This window comes from Protobothrops mucrosquamatus, unplaced genomic scaffold (genome assembly GCF_001527695.2).
Source record: "Protobothrops mucrosquamatus isolate PMUCROS unplaced genomic scaffold, P.Mucros_1.0 scaffold1118, whole genome shotgun sequence".
Classification (NCBI taxonomy): Eukaryota; Metazoa; Chordata; class Lepidosauria; order Squamata; family Viperidae; genus Protobothrops; species Protobothrops mucrosquamatus.
Genome location: NW_015387336.1, coordinates 40,222 through 53,407, shown reverse-complemented (window position 1 = coordinate 53,407; position 13,186 = coordinate 40,222). Strand labels below are relative to the sequence as shown.

At 37.5% G+C, this 13,186-nt stretch overlaps 1 protein-coding gene across 1 annotated transcript in view; it reads right to left on the bottom strand.

Moving 5' to 3' along the window:
* Positions 1-13,186, bottom strand: part of PRPF40A (pre-mRNA processing factor 40 homolog A) — a 34,696-nt gene that overhangs the window by 14,284 nt on the left and 7,226 nt on the right. Inside the window, exons 4-10 of the mRNA XM_015820316.1 lie at positions 9,576-9,606; positions 8,156-8,178; positions 5,170-5,247; positions 4,971-5,081; positions 4,534-4,654; positions 2,372-2,393; positions 798-1,097 (exon numbers count right to left, since the gene is read on the bottom strand). Of these exons, the coding sequence (XP_015675802.1) occupies positions 798-1,097; positions 2,372-2,393; positions 4,534-4,654; positions 4,971-5,081; positions 5,170-5,247; positions 8,156-8,178; positions 9,576-9,606 (686 nt within the window). The remainder of the gene's footprint in view (positions 1-797; positions 1,098-2,371; positions 2,394-4,533; positions 4,655-4,970; positions 5,082-5,169; positions 5,248-8,155; positions 8,179-9,575; positions 9,607-13,186) is intronic.

Here is a 13,186-nt window from a genome sequence, read left to right as displayed (position 1 = left end):
TCCAAATACGTTAATACATTTCATGCGCATCATTCACTTAGGCAAGTGATACACTAAATGCCCCTTAAAATGGACACTCTTAAGGAAGTTAGAGTGTCCCTTAAGTCTATCCTCCAAAATCAGCCCCCTTTGAATTTTGGCTCCTCCCACTTTTGGAATGCAATTCTCAACGTTATGCAAAGCTCAAAGTGGCCCCCAAGGCAACCCAAGTTACACCTATTCTGGTCCTGAACAGTTCATTATTCAAAAGATTTAATCCTTTAATTCGTTATAAACTAAAGTCTGACCAATTTTTCAGACTAGCGCAAAATGGAACGTGCCCAGCACGTTACTCTCTGCTCATTGGATATACCTATCATGCAGTCTATCAGAAATGAAATGAAGTTTGCGACCGAAATTGCAATATAAAGCAATACCATGTATAATACCCAGAGTTGGAAAAATAAACTTATAGGAAAAAGATTCCCGGTTTCACAAGAAAGTTCTCCGGCAGGAAAAATAAGTGAAAGATATTCTGGAAACTTTTCCCATCTTATCTTGGCTACAGGAAATGGGGGGAAAAATTAAAAGATAACCCGTTTAACCAAGCCTCCATTGTGGCTGCCTTTTCCTACTGCGCAATTTAAGACGACAAAGCCCTAAAAAAGGTACTAGACATTAATAACAACTGAAAGAAAACCAGTACTTTTCTCGTCTTTTCTTCTCCCATTTTTTTTAATACCCAATTTTTCTCCCAAACTATGAAAGATTCTCTTCAGCTTTCATAGCAGAAGAGGTCATTAAGAACTATTACTTACTCCGAGGATTCTTGCTTTGGAGCTTCTTCCACAGAATTTGTGATAACTTCCGTGCTCTGATCTTGTACAACAGGAGGAGCCACTGGCTGTACCTGCTCGTGGGCTGAAGGGGCTACTCCAGTATCATTTTCTACAGCTGGAGCCAGGGCAGAAGGCTCTGTTTCCGGAGCCGAGGCCACAGCAGGGGCAACAGGGGCTGATGGGGCAGGTACTGGTGCTTCAGGAATGCTGGCGGCGGCAGCTGGAACCCCTGGCGCAACCGCAGCAGAGGAAACTGGAGCAGATTCTTCCGATTTGCCGCTATAGAAATAGAAATCATTTTTCGTTTTTAAAAAAATCCTGCCAATTTCACAAAGATCCTATTTTCCACTGCTCATCTGTAAATAACTTTCCCCCAGGAAAAGGCTGATTTATAATTGATTTACAAAACAGGGATGGCAGAAAGCCTCTACCCTTTCTGCATCTCTTTCAGAATAGGAAAGCCAGAGTGCTTGACAGCATTGAAGCCTCAAAAATGTCTACTGAAAGTCTAATGAAATACAGGCCCATACAGAATTCTTCTTAGCAGCAGTTCTATTATACACAATTTCAGGTATCTGCAGCTATAAATAAAATATCAACACTGGACGCTTAATTTAGTAAACATGGTTATTATTAGTAGAGCTGCAATTTAACATACTTAACACTTCAAAAGATATGAGAATCACATTCCGTGCAAATCATGACTAATAATTACGCCTGAAATAAAATGTGTTTTTATTATTCCTAACCTACTCCTCAATTTCAGTGGATATACTTAAAAGTTACTCATTAAGAATGCATTCAAGCTTACAACTTTCCACACTTGTTTTTAAAAATTCTTCCTCCCAAATCACAAAAATTAATTGCTAACATACATTATTTGTGCATATTTAATTAAATGATTTCTAAATTAAAATTTATATATCTGACATTCCATTATTAATCATGGTTTTCCTTGCAGCCTCATGCGAAGGTGTTTTTGGCAGGAGGTAAATCTCACAACTCAAATTTCAGAAACATTTTTTCTACTTTTTTGTTTAAAGCTTTAAGGAACACAACAATAGGAAAACCTCAGATGGTGACTGCTCCCTTTCCGAAAATTAAGAGGTCACGATACTGTAATTTGCTGTCAACATATACTCATTTTAGCTAATTTTACAAAAAGACTGAATCATTTCCTAGGGAAATAACGATTTGTTCCTTAGAAATGGATATCCAGGAACAGCGATGCAATTAATTCAGCATGTTGAGAAGCTAAAATTGTGTAAAATTCAGCAGCAAGGCTGAATGGATGATGAATGATATGGTACTAGCATTGTTTCAAACCCTGTTAAGATTGTCAATTGTTTTCTGAATGTAATTCAAAATGCTGGTTTCAATCTTGATGCTATACATACTACAAAGTACTTTCTAAAATATTGTATTTAATCTCTACTTTTTCCGCTTCCAAAAAGGATTTTAAAAATGAATTAATCTTTTCATCAGTTTTCTCTGCATTTGTCTGTTTCTACACAGAAACACAACACCTTTAAGAAAAGTGTTTGTAAACATACCTTTCTTCTGCTTTAATCATTGCTGTAAAAAAAAAGAGTATATATAAATATATATTTAAGATATTGTATATCATTTTACAGATAGACATTATACATGTGAAAAATCACATATGAGAATTTAGCTTAAGTGAAAATGGCATAGCCTATATTTCAAAAGTGTTTCATGAACAAATGAGTTACTTTTTCAGACCACAGAACACAAAAGATAGTTTAAAAAATGCAGGGATTTCAGACTTCTGGGGGAGCTTTGGCGAACTGAAGATATCTCCGCAAAAACAAAGCCAATGATCCTGGCAAAGACCAAAGAACCAGTGAGCAAACCAGTATCCTGGAACCTCACTGGATAAGGAGAAGACGAGAGATCGCTCACATGTGTTCTGGACAGATGCTCCTCGCAAGGAGACCACAGGAGATTGATTTTTTCACAGGTCTGAATGACAAAGGGATTAACCATTTTGTTCACAACTATAGCTGAGCATTATAATGACCCTAAATTTGCAAGCCTTGCTGTCTAATCTCTTTTGAAAATTACCTATCGATTATCTTAAAGCTATTTTGGAACAACATTGAAAAGTCATTGGGTAAATTTATCTTTAGTTCCGAATAAAAGAAAAGAAATAAAAATTTAAGAAATTAAATAATTTGAAATAAGCAGCAAAAAGCTAAGAAAGATTTTGATATATTAAAGTTAACGCAAATGAAGGAATTTAACGAATTTGGAAGACTTTCACTATAAGATTTTGGAATTAACTATAAAAATAGCTTCTCATCAGAAACAGACTTATTTTGGCTATCCTGGCTATTGTAATTCATACCAAAGATTAAGACAAATCAAATCCTATAACATTTGATCGGATTAAAGATTAAGACTGTTAGGAAGGAATGTAAAATGGTTTGATTTTTTTTTCTTTTAACGACCCTGAATCCCCTGCACTGGGGTGGAGTTGGGGTGATTGAATGGAGCTGAGTGGCCGAATGCCCTTCCTGATGCCTACATGGAGCTCACAGCAGGTATTTTCTCTTTCCACCCAGAGAAATATCTGGTGCTACCTAGAATCGAACTCACAACCTCCTGATGGTGAGATGAGAGTTCCACCTCTAGGCCACCATGCCACTCAAAATGGTTTATCTGATTAAGGTTAAAATAAGACTTGGTTTTGCAAAGTTCTAAGCAATCTTTAATTGCTGTTGAGACCAGGATTGAAAAACTGATGTTTTATGAATTTGCACACATAAAGAGGATGAGATGGATGGATAGATATTTGTAACCTTACAGGGGTGAATAATTAGTAAAGTTGTTTATACTGTTGTGATGAATGTTGGATGTCACTTCTTTATATATTTCTTTTCTTTTTCATTATATTCTTTCTTTTCCTTCTTTTTTTCCCTCCACCTTTCATTCTTTTTCTTTTCTCTAAGTTTAGTTTGTATTAGTTTTTACTCTTGTCATTAAAATTCTTAATGAACATTATAGTTAAAGAATGCACTTATTGGATCTTTTATTTTAACAATGATGTATGAGCCAGACTATAAATCAATAGTAATTTTGGTACAATTTTGGAACTTCCTGCCAAGTCCAGTCCCAAATGCTAAAAGGATGACTATGTCCTATTACAGCGGTAGCGAACCTATGGCACGGGTGCCAGAGGCGGCACTTGGAGACCTCTGTGGGCACACGCACCGTCTCCCCAGCCCCGCCTCCTCCCACGGCCCCCTCCTCACCAACTCCCTCTGGAGGAGAGTTGTCCCTGGGCACAGCCCACGCGAAGCAGCGCAGCCAAGGACATGGTAGCCGGGCAGTGGGGACAAGACTCTGCCCTTGCGCCCTGTCGCGCGCAGGGGCACGGGCGGAGGGCGTGGCCGCCATGGCGCTGCTGGGCTGCTTGGGTGATCTGTGGCAGGCCGTGGAGGTGGTGGGTGGCCCAATGGGCAGGGCAGAGCAGGGACGGGGTGGGGGGCGGTTTTGGGGCACTCGGTCTCTAAAAGGTTCGCCATCACTGCCCTATTATGTCTTGTCAACAATTTATCCAATTGTTCCTCTAACCAAAACATTTAAAATAGCATAGATTTTAGTATATGGTCTGAATTTCCTTCAGTAACTGGAATTGTCACTGCTATCTATGAAGCAGCTTATGTTGAAGATAAAACCTTATGATAATTACCTTCAAGATCTTCAAGTTCTTTGGGTTTTGCCCAACGTGACTCCTTTGTTTGAGAGTTGTAGTAATAAGGCTTTCCAGAATCAGATTTGTATTCTTTCCATGGACATTTTGACAACAATTGCTAAGGAAGAGGAGAAAACACAACATCCAAAACCATTCTATAATACAGGAATGTAGTAAAATGCTTTCAAAATCTTCCGATTAAGATGCAAAATTGCAAATATACAAATTACACATAATTCCTTTCATGAAATAAAAACTCTTTGGATATCCTCTGCCTACTGCAGCATTTATATGACTAGGATACTACAGTGAGATTAAAAATAGCATGCAGGACTGCACCTCGAAAGGAACATTTTTCTTAATAGTAAATATTTCTTTTTAATTTAGTGAGACATGGGTAGGTAAATAATTATACCCTCAATTGCTTCTTTTACCTCTGCAGGGGTTTTAAGATCATCTGGCTTCTCCCAGGTAGACTGCTTGGTCTCAGTATTGTAATAGTACGTTCTTCCATCTGGTGACTTATGCTCCGACCACATAGATTTCTGTGGAAAATAGAACATTCTATAGAAAACTTCTATCTTGGGATTTTAAGATAGAGCATGACAAAACCTTAAGAGAAAAATGTGATACCTGTTTTGAGGGCTCTTCATTAGTAGAGTTATTGGTTGGAGTGGCTTGTTGCACTGCGCAAACAACTGGAGGTGTAGGCTAAATAAAGAAAATATGAATTAAAATTTAATCCAGTGAAACGCAGCTATGTTTTTATTCAAGAGATAAAAGGGATAACCTTGTTCCTTAATTTTATTTCTGTACTTTAGAAAACAAAGATTTTGATCCTATTGCTTTTTAAGCCTTTTTTAAGGCTTTATTGTTAACAAAAAAACAAAAACACGATGTCACTATAAACCAATGTATTTCTTTCAGTGTTATATATGCCTTTAGATCAGGGGTCCCCAATCCCGGTCTGTGGACCAGTACCGGGCCGCAGCATGCCAGCAACCGGGCCGCACAAACAAGCAAAGCCCCATCTGCGGGATGCAGGCAGCACACAAACCGCACCCCCTCTGGTCCGCAGAAAAACCTCTCTCCATGTAACCGGTCCCTGATGCCCAAAAGGTTGGGGACCTCTGCTTTAGACAGTCCCAATGGCTGAAAAGTTCACAATCTGGTTGTCTTGATAGATTCTAAATGCTAGGGGTGTAATCAAGAGGGATGCATGTTTGTTTATTACAAAGTTATTTACCCAGTTGAATTAATAAATTGATGATGGTAGTTTGTGCCAATTGGACAAGACCAAACCTTATAAGTTAATGGTCCAACTTCTCAGTTGGATTTCAAAAAGCAAAGCAATTGGAATCAAACCTTACTGAACATTCTTTGACATGTTCAATATAAATGAAGGAACCTGTCATTTGAAGATCATAAGAGTATTGCCAACCTTCCTGCTAATCATATTTTTATGATCTATCTTGTTTCTGATCCAAATCTATAGACGAGATTGTAAGTGTAAAGCTATGTCTATGCACAATGAAATATAACCCAATCTACAAAATGGCAGTTATTCAGAAATGAAAACTACTTTGGTTACAACGATGGTGAATAGGAAACTCCTGCTTCCATTAAATGTAATGACGCTTATCAGAATAGCCTAACTTCATTAACTAAAGTTTAATCTGTTTTTTTAAGTAAATCTGCATTATATTGAAATGAAATCACTGATTGCAGTGATCAAACCTAGTCTCAAATGTGCTAATAATAATAATGGAGAAGTGAGCAGAATATGATCTTAATTATTTTGTAACAGGTGGCTGCATAGCTATATGCAAATAGTCTGTTTGAAATTTAAAAAAAACCTCAAAAAAAGTAAAGGAGACATGGAAAAATAAATTTATACTAAAGGTGGATACTTTTCAGACGTGAGGACATGGAACTTGAGACTTCAAGGCAGGACTTGCTGTCCTTTTCAAAGCCTTCTTTCTATAAGCCACACACACCTACAGCAGAGGGCAGCACCTAACCAATTCTGATGTCAGAAACCTTATCAGAGACAGGTCTGTGGGCCATAGGAAAAGAAGTTGAAAAATACATCCAAGACGACAATAATGGAAAATCGCTTCCACAATAAAGCCAAGAAAATTCATCAACATGTCAATACGATTACAAGGAGTCAAGCTCACTGGAGGGACACTATTATTTTCCTTAACTGGTATATACTTTCCTTGTAAGGAAAATTGGTAATGGTAGTTCTCGACTTATGACCATTTGTTTAATGGCAGTTCCAAGTTATGATGGCCTTGGAACAAGTGACTTACAACCTGTCCTCAAAAGTCACAACTGCTGTACCATCCTTGCAGTCCAATGCTTGCAAATATCCTGCGGTCATGTAATCATGATTAGCGGCCTTCCCAGCTTGCTTTGACAAGCAAAGTTAATTGGGGAAGCTGAATTCGCTAAAGCGCACCATTCACTTAATGACTACAGTAAACTGGTTATAAAATGGGGTCCGCCCACATGATGACCCATTAAGGATTGCACTGCTTAGCAACCAAAATTCCAGTCCCAACTTTTCATAAGTCGAGGATTATCTTATATTCATATCCGTGAAAATTCTTAAGGGTTCGATAAGTAGTAAAAATATTTTATAAGTTAAAATGTTGTTTCTGTGCATATTTGCATTATAAAAATATTTTCCAATATATTCATAACACCCTGACTGGAGCTAAATATACTATGTTCTTACATGCTCTGGCAAGTAAATTCCTGATCATTACTATATTAGCTATTAGGAACTTGCAAACGGAGGAAATGTAGCCTAATTTAACCCTGACCAAGCCTCAAGTTTACGAAATTTGCTTCTCATTCTTGTTCCAGAATAGCTACAACAGATTAAGGAGCATTTCATTCTGTTTTTATGACAAGAGTCTCTGGAAGACGTGTGGCATAAAACAATTAATAAAATCAACAACAAAGTACAATTAGTTGAGAACAGGGTATCTACATATCAGGGGAGAGGCTCAAAAATCTACAAAATTGCAGGCACAGCATTGGGATCCAAGCCCTGCCCAATTTGTGTAACATGTACAGGCAGGGCTTGCATTTTGACACAACACCTGATAACATGTAGATTTTGAACATCCTGTAGGTTTCCTTGGTTAAGAATTATGGCTAGTTTTTAACAGTGGTTCATTAATAATACTCCAAATTATTATTAATAGTTTGTCCTGGTTTGGATATAACAAAACAGAACTAGCTGAAACATCAGACGTGATCCTGCCATAATTAAGCACTTTTGAATGAATCCCATCAAGAGAAACTGTTTACTACATTTTTAATGTAATTTAATGTAAACTTTTGAATAAAATGAATGCTCACAAAGATCACATCTAGTTCAAAATTGCATAACTGATAACTTTATAACTTGGTTCTGAAGCCAAGTTATTGTACTTTACCTGCATTATTTATCCTATTCACACTTTATATCAAGGTATGAATGTTCTAAGACTTTGGCAAAGTTAAGCACTCAACAAAATACTTGCTTTAATATAAGAGGGAGAAAGACAGGGAGTAACAGGGAAATTGGCTAGAGATGACTGAATTACAAAATGTCCTTTCTTACCTGAGTCCCAGGTGGAGCTAAACCTACGCGGGGAAAAAAATAAAAAACAATTTTATGTAAATACTATAATAAACCTTTCCTGATTTACTTAATGTGATTCAAAAAGCGTTCAGGTTTATTAAAATGAATTTGGCACACAAGTCATAGTATATTGAACAGCTTACCTGCCAGTAACTATTTCAGGCAGAATGTCATGGATGTACATTTTAGCAGAGGCAAAATTTGATTAATACAATTTAGACTCTGGGCAGCTTACACTTAAAAAGAGAGTCAGAAACAATAAAAAATAAAAAGGCAGATCATAGGTTTTCAGATATTAGCTATGTATTACATGCAATCAGCCACAATGACATTTTAACTACCTAATTTCCTAGAGAGCATTATTCACGCCAATATTCCAAGTACTTCTCTGCCAGAGCAGCGATTAGATTCACGTACTGTACAAAGTCGTAATGGGCTGGGTTGGGTGGATTCACTTTAGCATGTTGCGTGAATTCACCCAATGTGCTCTACAAATACCTTCGTATTGTTTAGCAAAAATTGTGGTTTATTCAAAAGATAATACAGGGAGTCCTCGACTTATGACAGCAATTGGGACTGGAATTTCCATTGCTAAGCAATATGGCCATAAAGCGTGGACATATTGCTTAGTGAAGGCAATTCCTGCAGCTCCAGTTGATGTTAACAGAATTCCATAGTTATTAAGCAAGTAATAACCTATCAGTTTCCCACAACCAAAGCCCATGGGAAGGCCAGCAGAAAATTGCACATGCCATGGCCCCCAGGCAGGTAAGTGGCTGCTGCTTGGTGGGGGAAGAAGCAAGAGAGTGCACAGGGGAGGATGCATGAGAGGATGACGTGGGCATGCTGGGAGGGTATGAAGGGGTGTGCAAAAGGTACTATTTGGGTCAGGTATGCAGGATGGCAAAGATGCAAGGAGGGACATGAGAGGTGCTGTCTGGGGAAGGGGCAAAGGGACGTGCAAGAGGCTCCACAGAGTCCAGGGAGGGTACAAATAAATTCTTGCTTATGCTTTGATATTTTGTGACATGTTTTTAATATAACCACCCAGTCACTTAGGTGAGATGGGTACTATAGAAATGTGATGGATGAAAATATAAATGAATAAAAATGTAGCTGGTGAGCTGACACAATCCTGACCACTGTTAGAATTTTTTCCCCTAACAATTCTTAGTATTTTCTCTCGCAAAGATGTATTTTTCTAGCTGAACTTTTAATCCGAAAAATATTATTTCTAAAGACCATAAAGTTAGTTTGTTTCACTATAAAAATTGGCATTTTCAATTTTTCCTTTGATAATTACATTAATGGCAAAATTTAATTTATTTTTAATTAGAAAAAATAATATTTCTTACAACAGCCTAAATTACTTAACAAAGAATTGATTATTCATACATACCAATTTGCGAGTCCATGCTGTTCACTCCTGGCTGTAAAAAAACAAAAATAAAAAAAAATATATACCTATATTTCATGCTGCAGATAAAAGCTATCTCAGGTCCAGCCTGAGATAACAACACAAACTCGTTTATATAATTTTTTGAGTTAATAACATGGAAGTGGTTTATCCTTGCTTCTTCTTCTTTTTTTTAACTTCCCACTCCAGTCTTTTGTGCTTGTATTTTCTGATTATTTCCTGTCCAAGTACTGACCAGATCCAATCTTGCTTAGCTTTTCAAAATCAGACATTACTGGCTAGGAAGAAAGAAAACTACTGATAGACCTCAACTTACAACAATAGAGACCAGAATTTAAGTGTGTGATCATTAAGAAAGGCATAATGTGACTGAACCTAATTTTACAACCTTTTCTGTGATTTGCAACTCATTTCCAGCTTCTCCACTGACTTTGCTTTACAGAAGCTGGCAATCACATGACTACAAGAAAATGTGATCGTCATAAATGTGCAGCAATTGCCAAGCTCTCAAATTATGATCACATGACTGTGATCTCAGATGACTTTCCTTTTAAAATTTAAAAGTAGTGCTTTCAATTTTGACCAAAAACTAGTGCAATTGTTTCAGAATAAGAGTAATGACAAAGCCATTCTCAGATATGGGAGTGAGATAGGGAGAACTTGCAAAGCCACTAGAATTGGAGATGGAAGGGGATGAGTCTTAGTGATAAGAGATATTACTTTGATTTATATCCTGCTTCTCTTTTTTTGAATTTTTGAATGAGACCTCTTAGGTAAAAATTCAGCTTTTGAAAAGTACTGTTAAGATATTAAAGATCAGAAAATTATAACAAAAAAGAATGAAAATTACAGGATATTAATGTACATTTTACTATATAGAACACAGGTTGGCAACCTGCGACTCCGGAGCCGCATGCGGCTCTTTGAGCCTTCCTCTGCAGCTCCCAGCCTCCTCTGCCATTTGCACAGAGAGACAGAGGCAGAGCTTCTCTCTCTCTCTCTCTCTCTCTCTCTCTCTCTCTCTCTCTCTCTCTCTCTCTCTCTCTGTGTGTGTGTGTGTGTGTGTGTGTGTAAAAAAGAGAGTAGCTTCATCCTGTTCCGAGGAGCTGACAAGCTTATTGAGTGGGGTTCCTCCCTTTGCTGTGCCTCTGCAGGAAGCAGGAAGGGCAGGAGAGAGCCAGCTAGCCCAGCTATGCTGACTCAGGAATTCTGGGAATTGAAGTCCATGAGTCATAAAAGAGCCGAGGTTGCCTACCCCTGAGCTAGCCCAATAAGAATGTGTGTCAGCTTGTTGGAGAACAGCTTGAAACAAGCTTGCAGAAGATTGGAGAGAGGAAGAGAGAGGGGGGGAGAGAGAGAGAGAGAGAGAGAGAAAGAGAGAGGGGGAGAGGAAAGAGAGAGAGAAAGAGAGGAAAGAGAGAAAGAGGAAAGAGAAAAAGAAAGAGAGGGAGAGGAAAGAGAGAGAGGAAAGAGAGAGAAAGAGAGAGAGGAAAGAGAAAAAGAGAAAGAGAGAGAGGAAAGAGAGAGAGGGAGAGGAAAGAGAGAGGGAGAGGAAAGAGAGAGTCTCTTTTGACATCTAAAATGAAGATAACACTGCATATATCCTTTTTTATCCTTTATGATATATACCAGTGGTGGCGAACCTATGGCATGGGTGCCAGAGGCGGCACTCAGAGCCCTCTCTGTGGGCACGCCCGCCGTTGCCCCAGTCCTAGGCCTTCAGCTGGGTTTTATAAAACCTTTTTGCTTTAGGCCTCCGCTGCCGTGTACAAAAAAAAAAAAAAAGGTTCAATCAGTCAATTTCAACTTCTCGTGGGGAAAAAAAAAGATCTTGCAAAGTTGGAATTGATTGATTGAACTTTTTAGTCCCACCCAATCTGCTGTTACCACCGCAGCCACGCCCACCCAATGGGCCACACCCACCCAATGGGCCACACCCACCCGGCATCCGATGATGCATAAGTGGGTTTTGGGTTGCAGTTTGGGCACTCGGTCTCTAAAAGGTTCACCATCACTGATACACACACACACACACTATAATAAAGGTAAAAAAGGATATGTGCAGTGCTATCTTCATTTTAGATATCAAAAGGGTTTTGCAGCTCCCAGTGTTTTGTTTTCAGTGGGAAACGGGTCCAAGTGACTCTTTGAGTGTTTTGGGTTGCCTACCCCTGATATAGAACAAAAAAGAAAGCGTAGATTTTTGTAATGCTGTTTGTGGAGAATTAGCATTATTTCATAATTAATTGAAAATGGAGACGAAGAGAAAGAAAAGAAATGCTTGCATGTCTTAAAGAATCACAGGCTACAGTCAATAAAAATGAAAAGCAAGTGAGGAAGCATATAGGAAGAAAATGTAAGCAATTCAATTTTGATTCTTTTCTAGGATGATATTTAAATTGGATAAGCTGGTGGAAACTAGATAAAGAAAAAAAAGATTCTACAGGAAATGCTTTGATTCATCTTCACTGGTTCACTGTATTTTTTAATGTCTGTAAAAGCAGAAATTTCCTTTTCTCACTAGCTAGTAGAGAAATTAATATAATGTAGTCTACTTATTTAGCCATGTGAAATTAAGATGATTAATGATCAGGCAAATAGCAAAAATAAGTGAATAACACAATGAAAAGCGACAATATATAGAGAATAGGTTAAAAAAACAACCCTGAACCCTAAAAGATTTGACAAGAGAAAGAAAGCTGAAGAGAAACATTTTGCAACAGCAACGTTGTGTGAGCTATCAGACAACATAGAACAATCTAAAATATTAAGTGAAAGAAAAAAGATTGTAATGCAGCATGATTAGGAAGTATATCCTACAAATATTATCTGTAATTCTTTTTTTAGTTATTTGCCACACATACTCCACATCCAATTTCAGCCTCTGTCCACACCATGAATTTGGCATCATTTTGGTTTTGAGACTGTAACAGAGTTGACCTTCTCAAGTTAAGTAGAGTTTGCTTGGGTTAATACTTGGATGAGAGACCATTAGGGAAATCTACATCTACTATTAAATCATCATGAATTGAAGCAAGTTACTGATACACAACAGATAATTATTAAAGCTAAACTAGTCATTCTAGTAAAGCAAAATAATCAGTTGTGCATTTTTCATGTATACATATAAAGCAGAGGTTGGGACATAGAATTTAAATGACAAAGGGACTGCTGGTCCCTAGCTCCTACTCGCAATATAGATATTTTTTCTTAAATCCTTCCAGATTTAAACTGGGAATGTTAGTCTATCTCACCCAAAATTAAGTTACTCATACTCTATGAGCTAATAAAGTTTTTCTCTACAGCATCTCTAGAACATAAGATGATGCATGTGGAGAAAATGAAATTATTAGTTTGCATCTGATAGTCATTTCCTGACAAAAAAAGATAAAAAAATTCTATTAAATTCAAATATCTATGAATTTTATAGTTACGTAGTCTATTGAACACCTCAGGCTACCTTGTAATGAAACATGAGGTAATCATATTGTGACTCTAAGAAAAAATTCTGAGCTATTAGCATTTGTTTATTATATAGGTTTGAAATAATTAGCAATAAAGTGGCTCAAGTTCAGAACTTGTTCTAATATAAA